General features: G+C 39.7%; 4 protein-coding genes and 1 long non-coding RNA gene across 9 annotated transcripts; 2 read left to right on the top strand and 3 right to left on the bottom strand.

Annotated features, from left to right (window-relative positions):
• Positions 1-326: 326 nt before the first annotated feature.
• LOC135607892 (protein trichome birefringence-like 9) lies at positions 327-2,272 on the bottom strand. The gene is made up of 4 exons (XM_065100081.1): positions 1,807-2,272; positions 1,092-1,481; positions 855-1,013; positions 327-779 (listed from the first exon to the last, which is right to left on the bottom strand). Exons 1-4 carry the CDS (start codon positions 2,187-2,189, stop codon positions 440-442), a joined length of 1,272 nt encoding a protein of 423 aa, XP_064956153.1. The 5' UTR covers positions 2,190-2,272; the 3' UTR covers positions 327-439.
• A 2,371-nt stretch (positions 2,273-4,643) lies between these two features.
• LOC103979631 (B3 domain-containing protein Os11g0156000) lies at positions 4,644-6,140 on the bottom strand. Its single transcript, XM_065100082.1, has 3 exons — positions 5,416-6,140; positions 5,188-5,336; positions 4,644-5,106 (listed from the first exon to the last, which is right to left on the bottom strand). The coding sequence occupies exons 1-2, from the start codon at positions 5,972-5,974 to the stop codon at positions 5,188-5,190; spliced, it is 708 nt and encodes a 235-aa protein (XP_064956154.1). The 5' UTR covers positions 5,975-6,140; the 3' UTR covers positions 4,644-5,106.
• A 1,773-nt stretch (positions 6,141-7,913) lies between these two features.
• LOC108952338 (uncharacterized) lies at positions 7,914-13,316 on the top strand. Its single transcript, XR_001977143.2, has 3 exons — positions 7,914-8,144; positions 8,443-8,517; positions 12,962-13,316. It is a non-coding gene; the product is annotated as an uncharacterized LOC108952338 (long non-coding RNA).
• A 569-nt stretch (positions 13,317-13,885) lies between these two features.
• LOC135607577 (uncharacterized) lies at positions 13,886-14,419 on the top strand. The gene has a single exon (XM_065099526.1). The coding sequence runs from the start codon at positions 13,886-13,888 to the stop codon at positions 14,417-14,419; it is 534 nt and encodes a 177-aa protein (XP_064955598.1).
• A 2,407-nt stretch (positions 14,420-16,826) lies between these two features.
• On the bottom strand, positions 16,827-21,773 carry LOC103979390 (basic leucine zipper 34-like). Of its 5 annotated transcripts, none has more exons than XM_065100078.1 (5): positions 21,645-21,773; positions 20,278-20,899; positions 18,213-18,300; positions 18,003-18,129; positions 16,827-17,353 (listed from the first exon to the last, which is right to left on the bottom strand). In XM_065100078.1, exons 2-5 carry the CDS (start codon positions 20,868-20,870, stop codon positions 17,145-17,147), a joined length of 1,017 nt encoding a protein of 338 aa, XP_064956150.1. In that variant the 5' UTR covers positions 20,871-20,899; positions 21,645-21,773; the 3' UTR covers positions 16,827-17,144. The 5 variants fall into 5 exon arrangements, with proteins under 5 accessions (XP_064956150.1, XP_064956152.1, XP_018678534.2 ...); XM_065100080.1 differs by having other exon boundaries at positions 18,213-18,288; XM_018822989.2 differs by having other exon boundaries at positions 20,278-20,935; positions 21,645-21,771.
• Positions 21,774-22,745: the final 972 nt, after the last annotated feature.

Genomic DNA, 22,745 nt, shown 5'->3' with positions numbered 1-22,745 from the left:
ATAAAATATTTTTGAGTATATAAATAAAATATTTCAAAACATATCAATAAGTAAATAAGAAACATAATCTCAAATATTATATTTGATGTTATATTTATTTTATTATTATCTAAAAAATATATATAAACTTATAAATATTATTTTAAATATTATATATAAAATATAAAGGATGAAATGAGATCATAATATAATATGATTCATTCATTTCTGATGCCACATAACATCATCCATATTTTATAATAAAATTTTATCAGATATAGTTATAATAATATTATATTAGTAAATGATATCTAGGTATCAATAACATGATATTGAGATATAATATTTTTAGGTATCAAATATTATTAATGACTTTGAATTTTGTATGTGCCCGCAACCATCACATTTTCCTAATTAAATTACAAGATGCCAAAAGTCTCTCAGCACATGAATCCAAGAATCAAACGTTCTTCTTCCTGGTATCATATTCCATCATCAGAAGGTAGGCGTAGAGGAGCTGATTCCATGTATCGGGCACTCCGGGAAGACACCAATGGCTGCAGTCTTCAGGAGCATCCGTCGGCGTTCCTGGCTCCCGGTGGGCCGAAGGGTGAGCGTCCTTCCTGAACTCCGTCAGATACGTGATGTTGAGAAGCTGCACCTTCCGCCCGCCACTCTTCATCCCCTCCACTGTGTCAGCGATGACTCGGTTGTTCCACGGTTCTGGTCCGAGCGCAGCGGGATCCTTCTCAGGCTCCGTGAAGGCCGTGCAGGATCCGCCGTTGTCCCAGGTGCCGTTGCTGCAGGCAGTTCAGTTCATGTCGTGAGCCTTAATCTCGACGATTTTGGTAGCTGATCCAAGGGAGATGGCTTGCCTGAAATGTATGGGGGAGTGATTCCGGAAGAAGACATGGCTCTTCCGCAAATGGAGGTTGTTGAAGGTCCACAGCTTGACCGTCTCGAGCGTTCGCCGAAATGCTTCCTTCACGTCCATGGTGGTCTGTATCTCTTCCCCGACCTGAAAATATAATCCCCTGAAGCATATTAAAGCGGTGCAATTAGTCCGGTCTCGTAGCTCGCCGCCCTGTTTGCAGAAGCAGAACCCTACTTACACGTCGATGGTCTTCTTGTCGTTCCACCAGTGGCCGGCGTTGAGGATCAGCACGTCGGCGTCGACCCAGTGCTTGCACTGCCAGTGCAGGGCGTCGAGATGGATGGCGGCGCGGACGTGGTCAGGGGAGGCCCGGGGAGGGCGGCCGACGGCTGCCAGGAAGGGGGCTCGGTAGTACTCCACTGTTAGGTTGTGGTCGTGGAAGACCATGGAGAGGAAGCCTTTGTGCTTGGTGATGGGGTTCCCGTACTTCTCGTAGATGCTGGACTTGTTCTGCACAGCTTTGGCCAGCATGCACAGGAAGGACTCCCACTGGTTTCTGCCGATGGAATCCCCTGCAAATATGATCTTGCCGTTCCTGCTCCTCTCCAGCATCTCAGATGCGTTGAATCTTCAGGAAGAACAATAGAACCTCATTAGGGAATCAAGCAAGAGAACACAATCTACGAAACGATTACACTCTGTAGATGTCAATCGAACGTCTTTCGATCAATCTCTCCACGACACTAAGGAAGATTTGACCACATAACAAGCTTTTCGTTTCTTTGATCCAAGCGATCTTAATCGATCATATTGTGAATCTCGATTGTCGGTATTCTGGCAAATCCAGAAATGCCATGAGATCGCAGCGCAAGGAATCAAGGAAAAGAATCGATGCTTCCACAAGATTTAAAGCCAACCGGATTGATGTCGACGTAGTGCAACAGGATCAGCACCTGGGAAGGTCGCAGCCATGGGGTTGCCATCTCCAATAGAGGTAGCTGGAATCATTACGGCCATTGCGACGGCACTGAAACCCTGGGTCGAGGAAGGGGCAGTCCTCGGTGTAGGCGTCGAGGGGGCGTGCCTCGTCCCACACCCACCTCCCGAAGGTGTAATCGCAGGCCGTGTCGGGGTGGGAATCGTGGCTGCGCGGGATGCGTAGGAGGAGGAACGGTTGGAGCGGGGTGAGGAAGTGGGGGAGGAGGAGAAAGGAGAAGAGGAGGAGGAGACAGGAGATGGTGTAGGCTGTGCTGTGGCCTTTGAAGAGGTGTGTAGGTGAAGGAAGGAAGAATAGGCGGTGGTGCGGCGGAGAGGCTTGTGGAGGAGGTTGGTCCATCCAAAGGAGGAGATTGAGACGGAAATGGAGATGGAGGAGGAGATGGAATTGCTGAGGAGGTGGACTCCTTCCTTCCTTCCTTCCTTCCTTCCTCCCTCTTCTCTCTCTCTCTCTCTCTCTCTCTCTCTCCTCCTCCGTGGTTACTCTTATTGGATAGGCGAAATAGAGAGAGGAATCGCCTCCTGATTTGTGGCAGCGACGATCGGTTGCTGCTTCGTTTCTCGTCCTGTAGTTAATCGTGAAGACCAGTTTGCATGCACCGTTTAATAATAGAATGGTCGAATGCATAGAACTCGAATCACATCAGATTTCATATTGACACAAAAGTATTTAAGGAATATATTATACTATATAATATATACATAATGAAATTTTCCAGATGTATAATAAGAGAGAATGTTGCAGAAGTATCAAAATAACATGAAACTAAATTAAAAATAATCATATTAAAGGAGAAGAGGTTTTGTACTCTCAACTTTGGTTGGTAAGAGGATCTAATACATCATCAATATTTAGTATAAAAATATTATAAGAAAAATTATATCAATTGAGATTTTGAACTCTCAACCTTCGATAAATATTTAAAATATGTCAAATAAGATTTCGAATAATTATTTTATAGTAAAAGAGTATGATACATCATCACCATACTGATATTTAAGATGTAAAATATGTTAAATAAGATTTCAAATCCTTAATCTTGGATACGAGGGTATGATAATTTTATGCATGATTGCTATTAATTTAATTTATACTTTAAAATTAAATTAGCTAAAATACTCTATCATTATAAAAAATATATCAATTTGAGTTTTAAAATCCTCAATAAGAAGATTTGATAAACCATTACCAAACTAATATTTAAAATACTTAAAATATATCAAATAATATTTTAAATATTTATTTTTTGATAAAAGTGTTTCGTACATCATCATCATCATCATCATCATCATCATCATCATCATCATCATCATCATCATCATCATCATCATCATACTAATATAAGAATCTAGAAAATTTGATTTGAGTTTCAGAACGATTATTTCATGCATGTTTAGTAGTTCAAACTTAGATTATTGTTATTGAATAGATTTATACTTTAAGATTAAATTAGTTAAAATACATCATTATGATTGATTACAATAATTTCTTTAATGTTGTTGATATAAGTACAATTGATGATTAATTATAATTTGACATGTAGTTGATCAGGATGATGTGAGGTCATGCATGGGCTACAAAATAAAATATTCCTCATACTCTAGTTTGAGTTCTTTAATTTTCCAAATTATATTTATTTTTGAGTCTCTTTACTAATTGATAAATATTTCTAATGGCCAATTTTTACATGGCAACTTTGGGTCGATGATCATTTTTTTATATTATTAGTTCAATGGATTTGGTCCACAGCAGATGTCAGATTTATGAATTGTTATGATAATTAGATTATTAAACTAATTTATAGTGTATAATTAGATATATCCAAATTAGAATGAATATATATTGGAGAGACATATATAATTATAAGAATATGAGGAATTTTACAAAGGACCAAAACAAAACAAAACAATAAAAGATAAAAGAATTGGATCTTCAATAAGAACATAGCCATTTGCTAATAAATTTGTTGAAAGAGCAAAATAAAAATACTATTTTGTAGTATATATTCTCTCGAGAATGGATAGAAATATATTAAATATTTAAAAAAATATAATCAAAGTCATTGGATGACTAATGAATACAGATCTGTCAATAATCAAAGTTTGATAGGTACAGTCAAGTCATCTGAGATCTTGAATTTAGTCAGGTTTATATCCAACATAGCAATAGAACCCTGATTCTATTATAGTTTATTCCCACTAATCAATTTAAATCAGCTTAGCAATATTACTAATATTTATCTTTTTTTGTTTGTTTTGCCATTGTGTTATTGTCTGTCCTCAGGAAGACATCCCCCAAAACTCCCACCTTCTATCTTGGGTTTGTCTTGGTGGAGGTTTCCTCCCACAGCCAAGCAAACTGCAGATTCTTCATGTCTCATGTGTCGATGTTCTGCATCCATGGAAGTAGAAGACAGAGAAGAAGAAGGGAGGTTCCCTGCACATGGCTCATTCCTTCAACAGCAGACATGATATCTTTTCTGCTGATATGGTTCGAGTAATCATCCACTAAAGTTCCATTCGGATGAATCTTGGTTGCTTCCTCCTCTTGGTTTCTGTTCTTCCAGGTTCATGCACGGCATTAGATAAAGAAGAGAACCAAGAAGGCTCTAAGTTTATGAATCTGAGGCTGCAAGTTGAGGCTACATGTGAATGTATATATAATAATACAAGTTGGAGTGAATAAGGAATTCACCATAATGGCCTAATAAATGCTCTTTCATCTCAACTGAGCATACTTGGAAATCATATTAGCATATTTCCTGGACACAAAATGGAGGACAAAGTTAGAAAGGGCAGAGGGAGATCCACAGGTGTCTTTTCTTTCATTTCTAGAATCCCATATAGTTTCATGGTGGTGTTTAATGAAGATGATGGTGTTCCATGCTCACCAATCACCTGTTCATTTCATGCAGGAAAGAAAGAGAAAGTGCAGGTGGAACTGCAACATGTACAGGAAGCCTCATCAGATTCTGTTCTTCTTTCTTCAGAAACATGGAAGGCAAATTGGATCTGATGTTTCCTGAAACATCACCAGATATCCCATCCATCGGACCCGACAGGTCGTCTACAGTGGAATCGTTGAAGAGAAAATGAAAAGGGACGCAGAGATCGCATGCCCGGAAATCCAGGGATTTCTTCTCCCCTCCCCTCCTCTTTTCCGACGCTTCTCTTTCCACCTGCCCACCTCCACCAGTGCCCAGTGCCCTCGCAAGTCAAATCAACAATGCCATTCGGAAGAGGAGAGGATGGACCTCCTGTTAACATGCGCACCATCAGATTCATTAGACAGAGGAAACATGTAGAAGATGCATGCACTGGATCAACCATTAACCAACCTATAGCTGAGAACTGGAAGCGTTTCCTGGCAAGAACCATGAGGCTGAGGTCATAGGCTGTGGCTCCGGCTCCGGCCCGCAGTCGAAATTTACGCCGAAGAGTCTCAATCGCCTCGTCTCGCTCCGCGTTGCTCCGTTCCTCTGCTCTCCTGTACATGGACGCAACTAAGGAATTCCTTGTCCTTGTATTGGTGATTCCATGATACTGAAATGTATGCCACATCTTACCCTCATGAAGAAGACAGTCTTGTGTTACTGTGTTGCTCGCCGGATACGAGCAAGCAGCAGCGTGGTACACCGGGCTCAGCGGCTCTGGACCGTCGGGCACGGTCATGGAGTGAGCCGGCGGCGGGCTTTGACGCCGGCAACCGATGTAGAAATGGTCCCGCCCCCCGAACCGCGGGCGTTCGAAGAGGACGACATCGCCGGCGTCCAGCTTCTTCTCCTTGACGAAGCGGCTCCACCCTTTCGTGAGCACGTAGCTCTGGCTGCTGGTCCAGTACGAGTACCGGAACCACCACACCCTGCCTGACTCGTCCTCGAAGCTCAGCAGAAGGCCTCCCTCCGCCGAGCCGCCGTCGAGTGGGAAGTACCTCTCGGCATGCTGCTTCGGTATGACTAACCTATTGAGCTTCCCTACGTCGCTTGGTGTGAGGGGCTTCTCAAACATGTGTTCTCTCTCATGTGGGGCTTCCTCCTGCTCCGAGTGGTGGAGATGATGGTAATAACGGTGGTGAAGAAGCATGGCTGACTCCCAAGCCCGAGCTTGTGGGTGATGCTGTGCCATATATGTGAGAGGTAGCGGAAGAGGAGAGATGTGGTGATGATGCAGTGCTGAGAGTTGAGAAGCATGTAACTATTATTACCATGCATTTATAGTCTATGCACAAATATTTTTATTGTCCAAGAGCAAGAGACATGTACAGGACACAGATGCAAGGGAGAGGTCTGATGCATTGATCTGAGCATGTGTGGGAGTTTGGTGTCCATTGTTTAACATGTGGGGGTTTATAGTTCCTATGCTGCAAATATATATGTATATATATATATATATATGCATATATATATTGAGCTGGTGAGGAATGGCCAGGTGGTGGTCTTTAGAAGTGAGAGCTGCCATTGTGGCCTCATCACAACCATATAGTTTGAGCCCCATGCAATTATATATATTCCATGTTCTTCCAACAGGTATTTCAAGTGTTATATGTCTGCTCTACAAATTCTTAGGGTTCTCTATGTGTTGCATGACATCATTTTGAGAGGTACATATCTCTACAATAAGATCAAAGCTTACTCTAAGAAACTCAGTGACTTCTGATGCTTGAAATGTGATGATACAGTTCATCTGTTCTCACAAATCCTTCACTCTACAGTCATTTTATCTCACCTGCTGTGACATGTAATGTGATCTTGATGCTCTCCTCCTACACTTTCCCCATCATGCAACCCACCTGCCACCCTTTCTCTCAAGTATATGATATCCTCAGCTCACAACCATCTTTCTCCATGTGCACACATAAAATAAGTGGGTATCACTTGAGGTCAGGGATGCAGGTTATGAGGACAAGGAGACAAGAGAACACATGGGGATGAACCCTAAACACAAGGACATGAATCGACTGTGGAATTCATGGAACTGTACGGAGTTGCATTGTTTATGTTGGGGGAGCTGAGGGACAATGATCGATGATTTTATAACTCAAGGTGCATGAACTGAGACCTCTTTGGGAGTTCCAAGAATCTCTTTGCAGTTCTCTTTTGTCTTCCATTTTTTTGATGATCAAAAGCTTAATTGAGTTTTCTTCATGTCTACATTCATGTGTACAAGGATCAGATGTAATGCAACTTGTTCATGAGTGCTGGAGTTGTTTGTGGGATTTACAACTCTTCAAACTGTTCTTGAATGATTCTTAGTCTCTAGTGTTATGATTTTAGTGATTTTTGTGATTATAATATTAACATGGGCTGTATCGATTTTGTTGGTAGTTGATATGATCAATTTTGATTCGAGCATATAAAAGATTAAAAGATTAAGAATATATTTTTTGTTAATAAAAATACTAAAAATTCAGTTAATGAGATTTCCTTTACATAAATTACCTAACATACAAACATGGGTTATTTTTCTATAAAATATCAATATTTTAGGTATTTTTCAATCAATGCTTCTTTTTTTTTTTTTCAAATAGTACTCCTAAATTAAAATTATCCAAACAATCTCTTAAAATATTTTTCACATTATAGTATTTTGGTCTGTCACAATGTTTTAGGTCTGTTACATTATTTTGACCACTACAACATAGGCACAATAAAGCCTACTTAAAAATACTATAAATAATTTAAATATACTTTAAACATTAATCAAACATTTATAATGTTTTCAGTATATTAATAAAATATTATAGAATAATATTAAAAAAATACTATAGAAGCCAAATGACAATACTGAAAACTAATTAAAAAAATTGATAAAAATTTTTGAGGGATATTTTGAATATTTTTAAATTAAAAGTATTATTTAAAAAAAAAGGAATAGTGAATGGAGGTAACATTGACCTAATTGGTGGGTTCCACACGAGCCCCATCACAATGCGTAACAGAGATGGCAGGTGGAGGCATGGGTCTCTGATCGGCAGAGTAAGCGTACCGGATACTTGCACGGCACGTGTGCAACTCCGCTGGTGTATACAGAGAACCCAACACCGATCTCCTCCGTCAATCACAGCTAAGCGAAGCGAGAGGGGGACTGCTCCACCGACGTGGCTGGCTCGGTTCCTTACCTCGTCGCCCCGAAGGCCACGGCACGCATGGCCTCCTTGGCCCCCGCGTTGCGGCCTCCGTCGAGGACGGCAATGGGCTTCCACGGCCTGAAGAGGAGCTCTCGATCTCGCTCCGCCCGGCAGGTCTCTGCTTCCGGATCTCCTTCAAGAAGTTTCGTTGTCAAAGCCTTATCCGAGGTCGTGATTCCTATCATTTTTATCTCGTTTCCCAATCGCAGAAATTTTGCGTCGATTAGTGTTCTTTGGTTTCCAGTTGACATGGTGGATTGAGAACATTAGGTTGAAAAATGAGGTGCTTATTGTTGTCATGGGTTGGATTAGTGGAGATGTTTGATATTTGTGATGAAATCGCATAGCTTGGGCCAAAAAAAGATTTATTTTACTTTCTCTACGACTTCTAAACTAGCAATGTTGTGAAGTTTTTGTTTTCTCTTCTTTTTTTCGCGTTGATTGAGTGAAAGATTGTTGTCTGCAGAGCCACTTTCCATTAGTGGGGAAAAAAGCACCGGATTTCGAGGCCGAAGCTGTTTTTTATGAGGAGTTCATAAAGGTATGCTCTTGTTTATTGTTGGTTTGATTGCTTATTTGAAGGTGTGGAAATCTTTAAGATATGCATTTTTTGATATATCACAAGCTAGGTATTAATGTGGGCATTTCTTTCTTTGCTGCTCTTCGTGAAAGTTGATTTATGCTGTTGACCTTTTAAAGTTCATATAGGAACTCATATTTACATTCTGACAATTAAGCTATGCATCTTGGTTGATTGCATTTCCTAAGCTCACCAATTATTCGATGATATATAGGCTGAGGGCAATAAATACTGCGTATGCAACATATAGTTTGCATGTCAGTTTATACATTGTATAGACAATGTACTGACCTTTCTTCATCTATATTAGTTTCCAATGTCTATCTATGTAAGTAGTGATTCCTGAAATTAGACTATTTTCTGCATCAGCAACTGAATCTGAGACTTAAGCATGCCTCTTCATTTTGTTTAAGGAATGCTCCTTAGTTGACATTTCATTTATACACTTTCCTGTGTAGGCAATGGAGTGCAAATTGCATTAGAAAAATCTTGATGTGTTAGTGTCGTTTTTGGTTGTCAACATGATATGACGAAGTTGACCCAACCTGGTCGTTTTCGTGAATGTTGTTTCGACTGAGAATCAAATGCCCCTTGAGAACATTCTAGTTGGTTGCTCCTTTGTGTTTCGCCCCCCTTGACAACGGGCTTCTTTCAAGCGGAAGGATCCTACACAACTACACCGGGTGCGTGTCTAACAAGGTCAAGTTAACATCCGATGCTTAAGGTAGCAAAGAGCTCAAGAAAGTGAGTTCATTCAAAGAGTTTAAGAGTGTCACTGTCATCTACACTCTAAACTTGAGTTGCGTTCAATTAATTATAGTCATCTACATTATTGAAAAAATTGCCCAAAATTGAAATATTGGATGATCCTTGTTGGGTGTATCATATCAGAATTCTAATGTTGTGAACTATGTTTTACTGTTACTCATTTTCCTTTTCCTTTTGATGTTTAGTTCTAGCTTTAGTAGAGATGAACCTTAACTTTTATCCCACAAGCACTTATGTCACTGTCATGTGGCAACTTATTAAGTCTAAATTAACTAAATAAATGCTTCTGTCTAAGATAAGAAGCAGTTGCCACCTTTCATGATCGAAGCTGAATTTTCTTCCTTTATATTGATGCTAAAAACCATCTGAACTCTGTTTATTCTGTTTTTGCTGTTTTCCTTCTATAGTATACTGAACAAAATGACATTGACTGTTAAACAGTTCCAGAGTATATGTTCTCCTTGAACTTTGGTTATGCAACAAAATGAATTGTACAGAATCTTGTCACAGCATGTCTAAATTGTCTGTCATTGTTTGCATGTTTTATTTAGTCTTCACTAACATTTAAGTGGCATCAAGTTTCTCTTTTTGCATATTATGATTAGTCTTGTTTGTTATCCAATTGCCAGATCAAATTATCTCATTATATTGGGAATAAGTACATGATTATATTGGGTGAACAACCAATGCTACTTAATTCGAACGCTCGACTTATGAGAATGATAAGTTGTGTGCTTTTATGTCAACTAGTGAGATATTTGAACTAAACCGTGGTCAGGGCAAAGTCCAGCTCACTTGTCACACGCATGACATTTATGTCATCAGCTACAACAGGTAACTGGAACACGGCCTCAGTGCTATCTTCCCCAACTCACATTGGCCCCAGCCGGTCCCACCTTCACCCGTGCTAAAGCAGCCAGTCCTGCCTTCACTGCTTTTATGTCAACTTCTTTCCGTAGTACACACAAGGATGTGCTCCAGAACGAAACTGCACCTTTAACTCGTCATCGGCCACCCACAAGAAGCGCGAAGCGAAGGCTTCCATTGATGGGTTTATTAGCCAGTAGGCCACACCCACCTTGCAAAAGAAAAAGAGAGAGAGAGAGGGCTCTTGAGGAGATCATCTCTCTGATAACCCTTATATGGAGGGTTCTGCAATTCTTATTGTGCTGCCACTCACTGTCGCTGTTCTTGTGGTTGCGATAAGTGCAATGAATCTCCGGACATATGAGGGAGAAGTGAACAGTGACATCGGCAGCAGAAGAATTTTGGATTTGGTGGTCCGGCTTCACCTGAAAATGACAGCTAAAGATCGAGGAACGAGTGAAGAAAGCTGCCTGTTTAGAATCCTACCCAATCAAGTGTTTTATGACATATGCTTTCTTCCTTGCAGTTTGATGCAATATTTGCCTTTTCATTTTGATGTTGAGTTCTAGCTTTACTAGAGATGAATCTTAGCTTTTATCCCACAATAAATGCTTCTGTCTAAGATAAGAAGCAGTTGCCATCTTTCATGATAGATGCTGAATTTTCTTCCTTTATATTGATGGTAAAAACTATCTGAACTCTTTCTATTCTGTTTGTGGTGTATTCCTTCTATAGTATATAAAACAAAGTTAGAATGTATTACAAGACATTCTGTTAAACAGTTTAAGTATACTTTCTCTAAATTTGGTTATTCAACAAAATGAATTGTACAGGATCTTGTCACCTTCATCTATATGTCTAAATTGTCTGTCATTAAGTGTTATATGTCTGCTCAACAAATCCTCAGGTTTCTTTGTGTGTTGCATGTCATCATTTGTCTCAAGTGGGTTCAAGTTAGGTAGATACCTTTGCAATAATGTTCAGCAGTAAAATCCTAAGATCAAAGCTTTCTCACAAATCATGATTTGAGGTGAACCCCCTTGAGACAAATGATGACATGCAACGCACAGAGAAACTTGAGCATTTGTAGAGCAGATAAATACAGATGAAGGTGGCAAGAGTCTGCACAATTTATTTCATTGCATACCCAAATTTCAAGGAGAAAATATACTAGAACTGTTTAACAGAATGTCTTATAATTCATTCTAACTTTGTTTCATATACTATAGAAGGAATACAACACAAACTGAATAGACGGTTCGGATGGTTTTTACTATCAATATAAAGGAAGAAAATTCAGCTATTATCGTGAAGAAGCATTTATTGAGTTAATTTAGACTTAACAAGTTGTCATATGACAGTGACATAAGTGATCGTGGGATAAAAGTTAAGATTCATCTCTACTAAAGCTATAACTCAACGTCAAAATCAAAAGGCAAATGTTGCATGAAACTATAAGGTAGAAAGCATACATCATAAAACTCTTGTTGGGTAAGATTCTAACAGATCAGCAAGTGGCTTTCTTCATTCATTCCTCAATCTTTAGTTGTCATTGTCAGGCGAAGCCGGACCGACAAATCCCAATAGAAATTCCTCTGCTGCAGCGACGTCACTTTTCCCTCATATGTCCGGATATTCATTGCACATATCGTGACTGTGAGCAGCAGCGGTAGAAAGAAATGCAGAACCCTCCATATAAGGGTTACTAGGGAGATGATCTCCTCAAGAGTCACCTCTTTCTCTCTTTTTCTTCTATAAGGTGAGTGTGGCTCACTGGCTTATAAACCTATCGATGGAAGACTTTGCTTTGCGCTTCTCGTGGGTGGTCGGTGACAAGAGTTAAAGGTGCAGTTTTTTTGTGGAGCACATTCTCGTATGTCCTATGGAAGAAAAGTTGATATAAAGGTGATGAATGCGGGATCAACTGCTTTAACACAGGTGAAGGCAGGATTGACTAGGTCGGTGAGAGTTCAGGAAGATAGTATCGTGGTTGTGTTTCGATTACTTGCTATTATACTGGTGACATAAATGCTATGCGTGTGACAAGGGAGCTGGACTTAGCCCTAGCCACGGTTCGATTCAAATATCTTGCAGGTTGACAAAAAAGCACACAACCTATCATTCTCATAAGAGACGCTATTATCAAATATACATGAAAAATAAATATTTGTGAGAAAATCCATCTCATGGATGTTTGTGTAAAGTAATCGATAATGGTTTTTTTTAGAGTTCTTTTTTTTGTATGCAAAAGGTAAATGGCGAAGGTGGAATTCAAACCCAGGACCTTACAATGGACTGTCAAAACTTTTACTAGTTAGGCTAATTAGCACCTTCAAGTTTCATGATTGATGATATGGAGGCCGCCCACCAGAGAAAATAAAAAACCTTAGCTAAGTTGCGAATGAATCTTGGTGTTAGGACTGAAAATGACGAGTTTGTTCAGACCAATACTCGACATACTTTTGGATTTTCTCGCAGAAATTCTTTGTTTCATGGATATTTGGTAATGTCTTCTCTTTCCTCATCAACTGCATGTGTCCATGACAGCATTACTAGAAGTAGCTGGAGAGTGACCATAATGCTTCACAACAAATCAACTATTCATGTATTGACTCATTCAACTTCAACTTTAGCTGTATCCATCATTTGCAGAATTAAATGTGGGTAGAATCCTCTTATTTACTCTATAGATTATTTGGCAAACCAAAAATTTACTTGGATTGCTAAGCTCACAACGGGATAATTGCAACAACCATTCTAAATCTTTCAGGTTGCAGAATGCTTGACACAGCTGCAATCACATTCTTGCTGAGTTTAGGATCTGGCTTCATCGACTTCTCTCTCGGTTTCCACCCAGCAGAGCAAACCTCGTCTGGCTCTCTTGAACATACTGCAGTGCCTGCAAGACAGGAAAAGCTACTGCACTGTATGACATGGATTGAACAATCACAGCTAGATCAAGAATTTAAACAACTGCAAAGAGGAGACATCCCTCTAAGAGACTAACAATGCCAAGGAAGAAATTGCAGGTGGTTTATAGCTTATTCTGTAGTTAAAATCCTGTCTTATGTTTGGAAAATGGCAGTCACATTGTCTGACATAGTATGTGAAGTTTGAAGCTCTAACATTTATTTGTGTAAGCCATTGACAAATTGCTTAGAAGTCAACACAGAATTGAAGCTCTGACCAATCAAAACCATAAGCTAAACCAAGATATAATTAATTACTTAGTTCATAAATGTTCATAGCCACCATTCATGAACCCTAATTTCAAAATCTGTTGTATCATCATCTTGCAATTGATTGAATCTTCCAAGTCATGTCTATATGCAATGATGTGCAACTTCATGTATACATTGGTGACAACTTCCTGTAATAATACCTTCTTAAGCATACAGCTGCAGGCAAATTCTAAATAGTTTTAGGGGCTAAAAAGTAAAAATAGACTTAATTAAAGGAAAACTTGAGGGCTTTGATGCAAAAAATGCAAGTCCAGTTTTTGTCACCGGCTACAGCAGGTAACCGGAACACGGCCTCGCGGGCTCCGTACTATCGTCCCCAAGTGACACCGGCTCCAGCCGGTCCCTCCTTCACTCGCGTTTAAGCAACCGGTCTCTCCGCTTTAGTTTCATTCCATTGAAGTCTCGGTGTCGTTTGGTTTCATCTCGTCGTCTCTCGGCATCCCTCTCACGGCATGAGCAGACTCACAAAGCTCGGCTTCGCTCTCGCACTCGTCTTCTCTATCTCTCTTCTCGGGCTGGCCGCCGAGCTCCTCTACCTCCTCCATTGCCGTCGTCGAAGGCGGCGAAGCGGCCAGCCTGAGCTCGGCGACGGAGTCGGAGTCCCCCGCCACGGCCCGCACCCAAGGGAGCTCCTGCACCACGTCCTCTTCTTCAAGCACCGTTCCCGCGTCGAGCCCGCCTGCGCCGCCCCGCGGCCGCACGCGGACCCGCCGAAGCCCGCGACCGAGGAGGCGGAGGAAGAGTGCGACCTGGCCCGGTGGCGCGCCATGTGCCTGGGGCCCTCGAGGGCCCTGTACACCATCAACGAGGACGGCGAGGAGGAGGAGGAGGTGGTGGAAGAGGAGACGCCGTGCGCGTCCCCGGTGTTCTACACCCCGTCCTCGTCTCCGCCTCAGGGGGCGACCGAGGACGGAGGCGACGCGGGAGGTCCCTCGCCGGCCATGCGGCCGAGCGGACGTCAGTGTGTAGTAGTGCTGCGTAGGTGAAACGTACGGGTCGCCCGTGCCAAATTTATGAGAACTTACTGCAGCTTCTTATTATTCTTCTTTCTTCTGAAAAAAAAAAATATGCTGAATTTTTAAAAAATAAAAAAAACCTATAACTTTATATTTTTATCGTCGAGTGTCCTCACGACGTGATAAAATCTTTTTGACATTGTCTATCAACTTCGTACGTAAAAACATAAGCGACTAAGGGGAGAAGAGACGATCGACGAGGGCTACGATCAATCAGGTGAGACTATCAAGCACAAAACGACTCGGCACGGGACGAAGGTATAGTGGAAGATAGCGACCGACAAGAGACTTAAAATATTGCATGACAAAAACTCAAAATTAAAGATTTTTTTTAAAATCACTATATATATATAAATATATAAAAATGACGATATGTTGTTGTTTTTTTTTCTTGGCCTAAATCTCTTTCTATATATTTCTTCAAAGTTCGAAGGCTGTGTTACTTCAGAAGTAGTAATGGGTGTCATGAGGGATAGGCAGTGGGACGGTCATACGAGGATTAATTGCTCTGCTTTCAGTCAATAAATGTTTGTCCTTTTTATGGTGCCTTCTTCTTGATCCTTGGTGGTGGGAATAACTCTGCATGAGGAGGACCTGTGATGAGGAATCCATGAATCCATGGAGAGCACCCAAAGTTTAGACTAAAGCTGGAGAATACCACTTTGCTGCTTTGGAGTCTGCTTTGGTTTGTATTGAGTTCCCTCTGAGACTGCACTCTTTTAACTTTGTTTCTACAGTGATTCTTTGTCAGCTGATGCCAAGTAGTGTCTGCCATCACCCACCCTCATCCTATTATGAAGAAAAGAAATCTTGGTCTCCATCTCCATTCTTATGGCTTCTGTGGGGTTAGCAGATCAAGATCATGCTTGGGTGCTTATTGTCTGTTTTGACCAGTAGAAATGCTTGTGGGTGGGCAGAAAAATTACACCAGCCTTCCAAGGCACTTCATGCTTTAGACATTAGGAATCTATCTATGGCAGCAGTGTCACAAGAAGATGGGTATTATCATCAGTTCAATCTTTATGGTATCTGTCTGGAAGATAGAAAGGTGAAGATGCATCTTGTAGATGCTGGACCTTTTTCTTCCTTGTTTGGAGAAAATTTAGAACCAAGGGCTCTGTTTGCATGCAGAGAAGAGAAGAGATAGCATGCTTGCTTTCCTTTCTTGGATCACTGGCCTTTCAGTTTTCCAGCAGTAGTGTGCAGGATTTGAGAGCTCTGCTTGCTTCAATTCATCATCAATTGTATTGTCTTCACTATCTTGTCATCTGTCATTGTTCTATCTTTATTATCATTATAGAAGTATCATCAAGTCAAACTATGCTTATAGTTAGAACGTTACGACTTTGTTGTTATTATCTCGTGATCATTAATTACTACTACTACTACTACTACTACTACTACTACTTCTACAAAGCTGTCATGAACAACAAATCTCACACGTCTAAAAAATGCTGAAGACCAAAGCAGGAAATGTGTTTGCTGCTTTTACGTTGTACCACACGGCATGAGGAAACAATGACAAACAATGCATCTCACAGAGTCCATTATCCAAACGCCAAGCTGGTGTTTTAGAACCATGCAAACTTTGACCTTCACTAAACCTCCATAACGAGCCATTAATATGCTCATAATCATCAGATCAATAATCATCAGTCTCTGCTATTTCCCTCATCGTTACTCCATTCATTTTGGTGGCATGCATCTTATTGTCCTGTCGACAACTAAAACCAAGCAGTCAGTGATCCATTAGTTCAAACTCTTTTATATCATAATTGCTAATCTAAGCTTCATAGGTGTGTGCAATACTCCATTCATTTCCGAAGAGAGAGCTCACGTAACACTGCAGTTAGTCTAATCACACTAGTCCTTTTGTCGAAGACGTTGTAGTGGGTGTCGCCACCATTCAAACACATGTGTATTTGAAGATATTAAATGTTGGTTTTTTTTTTTCAATAAAAAATACACCCAATATATATATATATATATATATATATATATATAAACCAAAATCGACTCTAAAATAATTAACTGATAGTTTCGATTTTGCAGAATTTAAAATCCAGGCGACTCCAATTTCGAATCGGAACCGTCTATTTTAATTTCTAATTTTAAGTTCGGATTCCAAATTCCAAAAATCGAAATCGTTAGGTCCATATTCCAAGACCTAGAATTGTTGGTTAGATTGCAAGAACCAAAACCAAACTGCTGAAACCTTCGATTCAGAACAATTGATTCAGTTCAGTTCCATTCCGATTCTCGCCCAGTTTGATTTTGATTTGAACCATGGTCGGATCTGAGAGACAATTTGCCAACATAATCGTTTGAATACGTGATTTGCCACACCGAGCAACCAACACCAGAGTAGAGACCACTCTTAAGAGGAAAGAGAGTTGACATGGAGCTTTGAGGACGGAGATCCATTGACAGCTCTCCAGTACAACAACAAGATCACTGCTACTAGTTAATATTACGTCATGTCTCGATTTGTTTCCCTTGCTCACAAGTTCAGGTAATTAGACCAAAATTTATGCACACAGTAAACACATTTGCAGGGGAAAAGATTGGGCGGCAACAACTACTAAGTCTTAGGTTTTTACCTCTGGCAAGCAAGGAAGGGTCTGCTGCTACAATACCTGATTTAGCAAGCAAACGACGGTGTGGTGTTGTGTTGGAATTCTTCAGTCTTCTTTCATCAGTGACCTAATCCATGCTTCATAGAAACTTGGTTCCCACCAAGACTGAGCTTTCCCAAGTCCAACGTTTGCCAATCGATTGGTGAAGGATCGACGACGACGACGGACGGACTTGTACCAAAGCACAAGGCGGCACTTTTGCTTCTCCGGTGGCGCCCATAAATCATTCTCAACCTCTCTGCTTCATTCTTCAGAGACTGATGCTGACCTGTCAAATGTAGCAATTCCGGATGAAGAGAAGGGAGATAGTAACAAGCAGGATTTGCGGGTATATGTTACTGCATGTATTCCTATCTTTGCTAGCTAATGTAGGCCACAGTTATGATATGCTTTCGGGCATGCCACCCAGTTGATCTGCAAAATGATAAAGATAATCCATATTTGACAATGTCTAACAGATATAAAGAAGATTGTTTTGGCTAAAATCCTGAGATTGGCCTACCTGAACTCTTTAAATCTTCTTTCCCTTCTTGTCTTGCGAATGTTCAATTACCTTTTGAAAAATTAATGTTTATCTGTTGGACGATACATGAAACTCAAGATGATTCTGATGCTTTGAATCATATAGTGACAAAAGATAGAATGTCTCAACTATAATCGAATTTACTAGAAACCAAATTAAAAATTGGACCGAACTCTGCATCAAGCAAAGTTGAGTACTAAACCATAATCGAACGTCTAGACGAAAAAATCAGAATTCTTTTAGAGCTGACAAGGAACCAGTTTGATCCTTAAGGATACAACTCTTTTTTAAGGAAGCAGACACCAACGGTTTTCAGAGATGCATAGAAATTTAGTGAAGCAGGTGAATATGACAAGAACAAGGACATGGGGGCTTGGAACGGGGGATCACATACCATGCTTGATAATTTTCTCCTGCTGAAGACTAGCTAGTTGCTGCCTTAGTTTCTTGTTTTCTACAGATAAAGCAAGACGGTACTGAAACAGAGAAGCAACTCTTGCAGCCAAATCTGCTCCCAGTGTCTGCAAAACAAGACAAGCTAAAATGAAATTTCCACCAAGAAAAACCAGGGAGAGAACCAAAACAAGAAAAATTGCATGATTACCTGAAGTATGTCAACACTTCTCTCAAGTTCAGCAATATATTGGAGTTTACGAACCCTGGAACGCTGACCTGAGCGCCTGAAGAAGTATCTGCGTAAGATAAAAAACACCAATTTTCCAGTGGAAAGGGAAAGGTGCTTCACAAGAATGTGATACACATATAGCATAGGTAAAGAAAAGATGAGCAGCTGAAAACCAAACAAGATCTTAAAAAGATCATGTTAGCTATGAAACATGTCACATTTGAAACATAATGAGATCAGTAAAAGCTATCATAAAAAGAATTCTATCACAACACACTTAAGACTCACCTCTAGTCCAACCAGCTTTAAATCCACATAATTTTCAATTAAGAGAAGAATACCAGATGATGACTTGGAAAGAAAGGAAGCCCTCAACATATAAATAACAAATTTTCAATTAATAAAATAATAATTTTCAATTAAGAGAATAACATACATACAACCAGCATCAAGAACACAATTTTTCAATTAAGAGAATAATATCACAAGGCTTCCAGATATTGTCTTGGAAACAAAGGAAACCCTCAACATAAAAACAATAATGTAGCCTGCAGGCATATGCAGCAGCTCTTCTCTTATATTTTTTATATATACACAGTGAACCAGAATATTCAACCTGAGAAAAAGAAGATTAGATAAGGACCAATGCCCATTTGGATGCACAAGTGTACTCCAAATCATCTACCAATTTACCACCTGTTTTTCCAAATAAATTGACTGAAATAACAGCCACTCGGGAAGAAACCCTTTTTTTTACCATAACCATAAAGAACCAAAACTTTACTATAGCAATATGACTTGCAGTTTGTGACTTCATATTCTCAAAGGGTTGCACAGACAAAAGGCATTTGGCACATGAATTTAGCTCCAAAACATTTCATGCATGGATCTCAGTGTTTGTATATACAGTTTGAACTATGTAGCACGACAGTGAATCACAAGCAAGGCAGAACTAATGATATTGGTTTTGCAGAATGACTTGCCTCATGCTGAAAGGATGGCACCATCATGTCACAAAGGATACCAGCGTCAGCAAGTTGGCTCACTACCTTGCCTCAAAACATGGCATGGGCAATGCGAGCTTATCTTATATGCATGGCCATGAAATCATTCGATTATCATAATCTAAACTTGTTTATGCCGAAACAGAAAATACGACAGAAAAAGCAGATACAACATCAGTGTTGTCATTGTCATATAGACATTCTCTGAATACCATCGCAATTAAAAATACTTTAAATTACCTCAAAAACTTAAAACTATACTGTGAAAGATAACCAACATAATGAAATTGACCTTGAGCTAAACTCCATCATCTTCACTTCAAAAAATCCTTAGAAAATCAACCCTATAGGAAAGACATATTGATATTTTTTACAAAAATTCTGCCTCTTTTCCATGTAGTAGAGTATGATGATTGGGTGATGCTTGAGGGTCTTTGGTCACTAGTAAGCATCCAATATACTAGAGTTGCAAATCACTGAAAGGAGTCTGACATCAGACAAACAGAAAAGGTAGAAAACAGAAATTCTTGAAGCCAGAATAGCACCATCTTAACTTTCCCTTAAAGACACAAAAGGATATACACAACATATACACAAAAAGTAAACGAAAAAGAAGTCCAAAAGCTGATAGGAATATGTAGAACAGGATGTCCACAGTCAACATGGAAAGTTATTTTCTAGTTGTTAAGGCACTATTAAAAACAGGTACAAGAATTATGCTCATACAAAAGGCTACATTATTTCCATGACTAATTAGGATTCAATATAGTCTAAAGCTTATTAATCTCACAATGCTTATCCTTCCAGTATGTTAGCCATCATAACATGCTAGTAGTGTACAAAATGTATAATATATCTAACGCAAACTACTTGCGTACTTGATCATAAAATCAAGAAATATGAGATTTTCACAATGTATCTAAGCAGATATATATGTTTTGATATGACTAATAAATGAGTAGAGACTTGTCCCTGATTTAGGTAATACATATGGTCAAATGAGTAGAGACTTGTCCCTGAATGAACAGAATCTGGCTTACCTTCTTGATATACTCTCGGAATCAAGATTGCCTGATGAAGTTGAATCTTCTTTTTCATTTAACTCATTTATAACAGATGTGCTTGGATAATCCACAGTTAGATACTGCAGTGGGTTGCTCGGAACATCTTTCAGCAAAGCAGTCACTACCGAGCTCTCTAAGTCGTCCATTTTAGTCTTTTGCCTTGGCGAGTTAGGCCCATACACACAGTTCCCAACCTCAAACCCATAACCAATTTCGCTGGCTTCCTCGGACTCCCGTGATTCATGGAGGATACCATCGGACAGAGCATCTTCTTCAGTAATTGGAGATATAGGACCGTGGAAACTTGTAGCCACCTCCAGAAGTGCTACTGGATCACTCGAGGATCTCTGCAGAGAGATCCCTCTAGGACTAATCTCTGGGTCGGTCAAAAGGTCATCGAGCCATAGAGGCTGCTCATCTAGAAGGGAACCATGGGAAGGAAACCTATGGTGCTTGGCGCACAATTTATCATCTGTCTGTGTGGTTTGAGGTTTAGATTCCAATGCTCGGCGTGTCACTCCCCTATTCTGAAAGGGGCAGCGAGGAGGGAGGGGGGCCGGCCGAGACATGATGCGAAGAGATAATTTCCCCTCAAAACCTAAAAATCACCACGCAAATTGCTTCCCTTTTATTTCTGACATAAAAGGATCCAAAACCAAGAACACACATATTCATCAAACAAGCAAATTATGAAAATAAAGAAGGATCCCAGAAAAATACATTGAAAGAAGTATTCAGGAACGGAGAGTTCAACCTAAAAACATCAATTGAAAAAAGGAAAAAAGAAAACCGAACTACGTTATGGCAATATTTGTCATCATCGATCGATTACAAGAGACGCCGTGCAAGAGAAAACGAAAGACACCATCATCGTCTGGGTTCGAAATCTCAAAGCGTGCACGGATTGGGGCAACATTACAGCTGCTTGTGAGATCAAAACCCTAGCAATACCCAAGAAGACGCACGGCACCGCTCGGTAACCAAACAAGAACTCGAATAACTAAAACCCAACCAAGAGCTAAACGGGAGAGCAATGAAACAGTGTCCCTAAGCACGCCATCAACCTTGACCCACAGAAACAATATAAAACAAACGATCAAAACGGCAACGAAACAGAAAAAGCGCGGACCAAAACGCAACCACTGAAGAAACAAGAAAACCTGAAACGCGTACAGAAACGGATTCGAGCTTCGGAAACCGGTCGATCCGCATTGGATTAAGGAAGACAAAGACTCGAAAAAGAAGGGCAAAGAAGAAAAAGGAAAAGAAAGAAGGAATGGGAGCAGAGATCTTGTTGCTTTGGGGGAGAGGAGAGAGTTCTCGATCGGCTCTCGTCGGCGTACCTGGTTGTTCTACTTGGGGTATTGAGAGAGGGGAAGCGAGAGAGAGAGAGAGAAGGTGGGGGGGAAGGGGATGATGGCAGCGTGCAGAAGACACTACTGGCAGATGCCTCGAAGAAGGCCGAGAGATCACCAGAGCAGTCCACTTGAAAGCGAAGGCAAAACGAGAGAGCGCTTTTATAATCGAACGATTTTACATATTTACCCCTCTCAATTTTCTTATATACATATATCAATATTTCAATCCTATATATACATATGTTGTCTTTTAATTAAATCTTTTATATATATATATATATATATATATATATATATATATATATATATATATATGTATGTATATATATATATATATATGTATGTATATATATATATTTTTGAATGGACTTATAGCATTTTGATGAATGTGAAATCTATTTATTTGGTTATTTTTTATAGAAATTATGGGAAATAAGAATATATGTAGAAAAACATAAAAAAAATCACAGAGAAGTTTTTTTGTTGGAATTTATCCAAAATATTTATGATAGATGAATACAAAATTATTAATTTTAATTAAATAGATAATATTTTGGGAAAAATATTATCTATTTGTTTGGATTTTGATGAAGCTTCTTGTGTATGAGAAGTGAGACATGAGCTAGTCGAATCGGGAAACTGAATCGACCGGTCTGGTTTGATTTGCCGGTTCGATTCCGGGGTGACCGGTTGGGTTCAATTTCGTTTAAGGAAACAAACAAAATTTCTTATAAGATTAAAATATAAGAGATTTGGATGGGTTCAGTGGACCCACTAACATTATTCTAATAGTGGTGCTGATATGGTGTCACACATACGTGGACCGAACCATACACGTAAATGGTCCACGTGTCATGATACCTCTAATAGACCAATGCATATGACTCCTATGTGTAGGCATTAAAAATATTTCATGGTGATAAGCATGTATGCAACAAATTTATTTTCTTTCTTCTTTTTATTCAACTAAGCAAAAGGATTTTTAACTTTTTATTTAAAAATATTTAGTAAAGATAAATATAGTTCCCTAAAATATTAATTGTTTTCGTCACCCAACAGTATCACATATTTATCCCTCTAAATTTA

This window comes from Musa acuminata, chromosome BXJ2-3, assembly GCF_036884655.1.
Source record: "Musa acuminata AAA Group cultivar baxijiao chromosome BXJ2-3, Cavendish_Baxijiao_AAA, whole genome shotgun sequence".
Lineage (NCBI taxonomy): Eukaryota > Viridiplantae > Streptophyta > Magnoliopsida > Zingiberales > Musaceae > Musa > Musa acuminata.
This window is presented reverse-complemented; position numbering and strand designations above follow the sequence as displayed.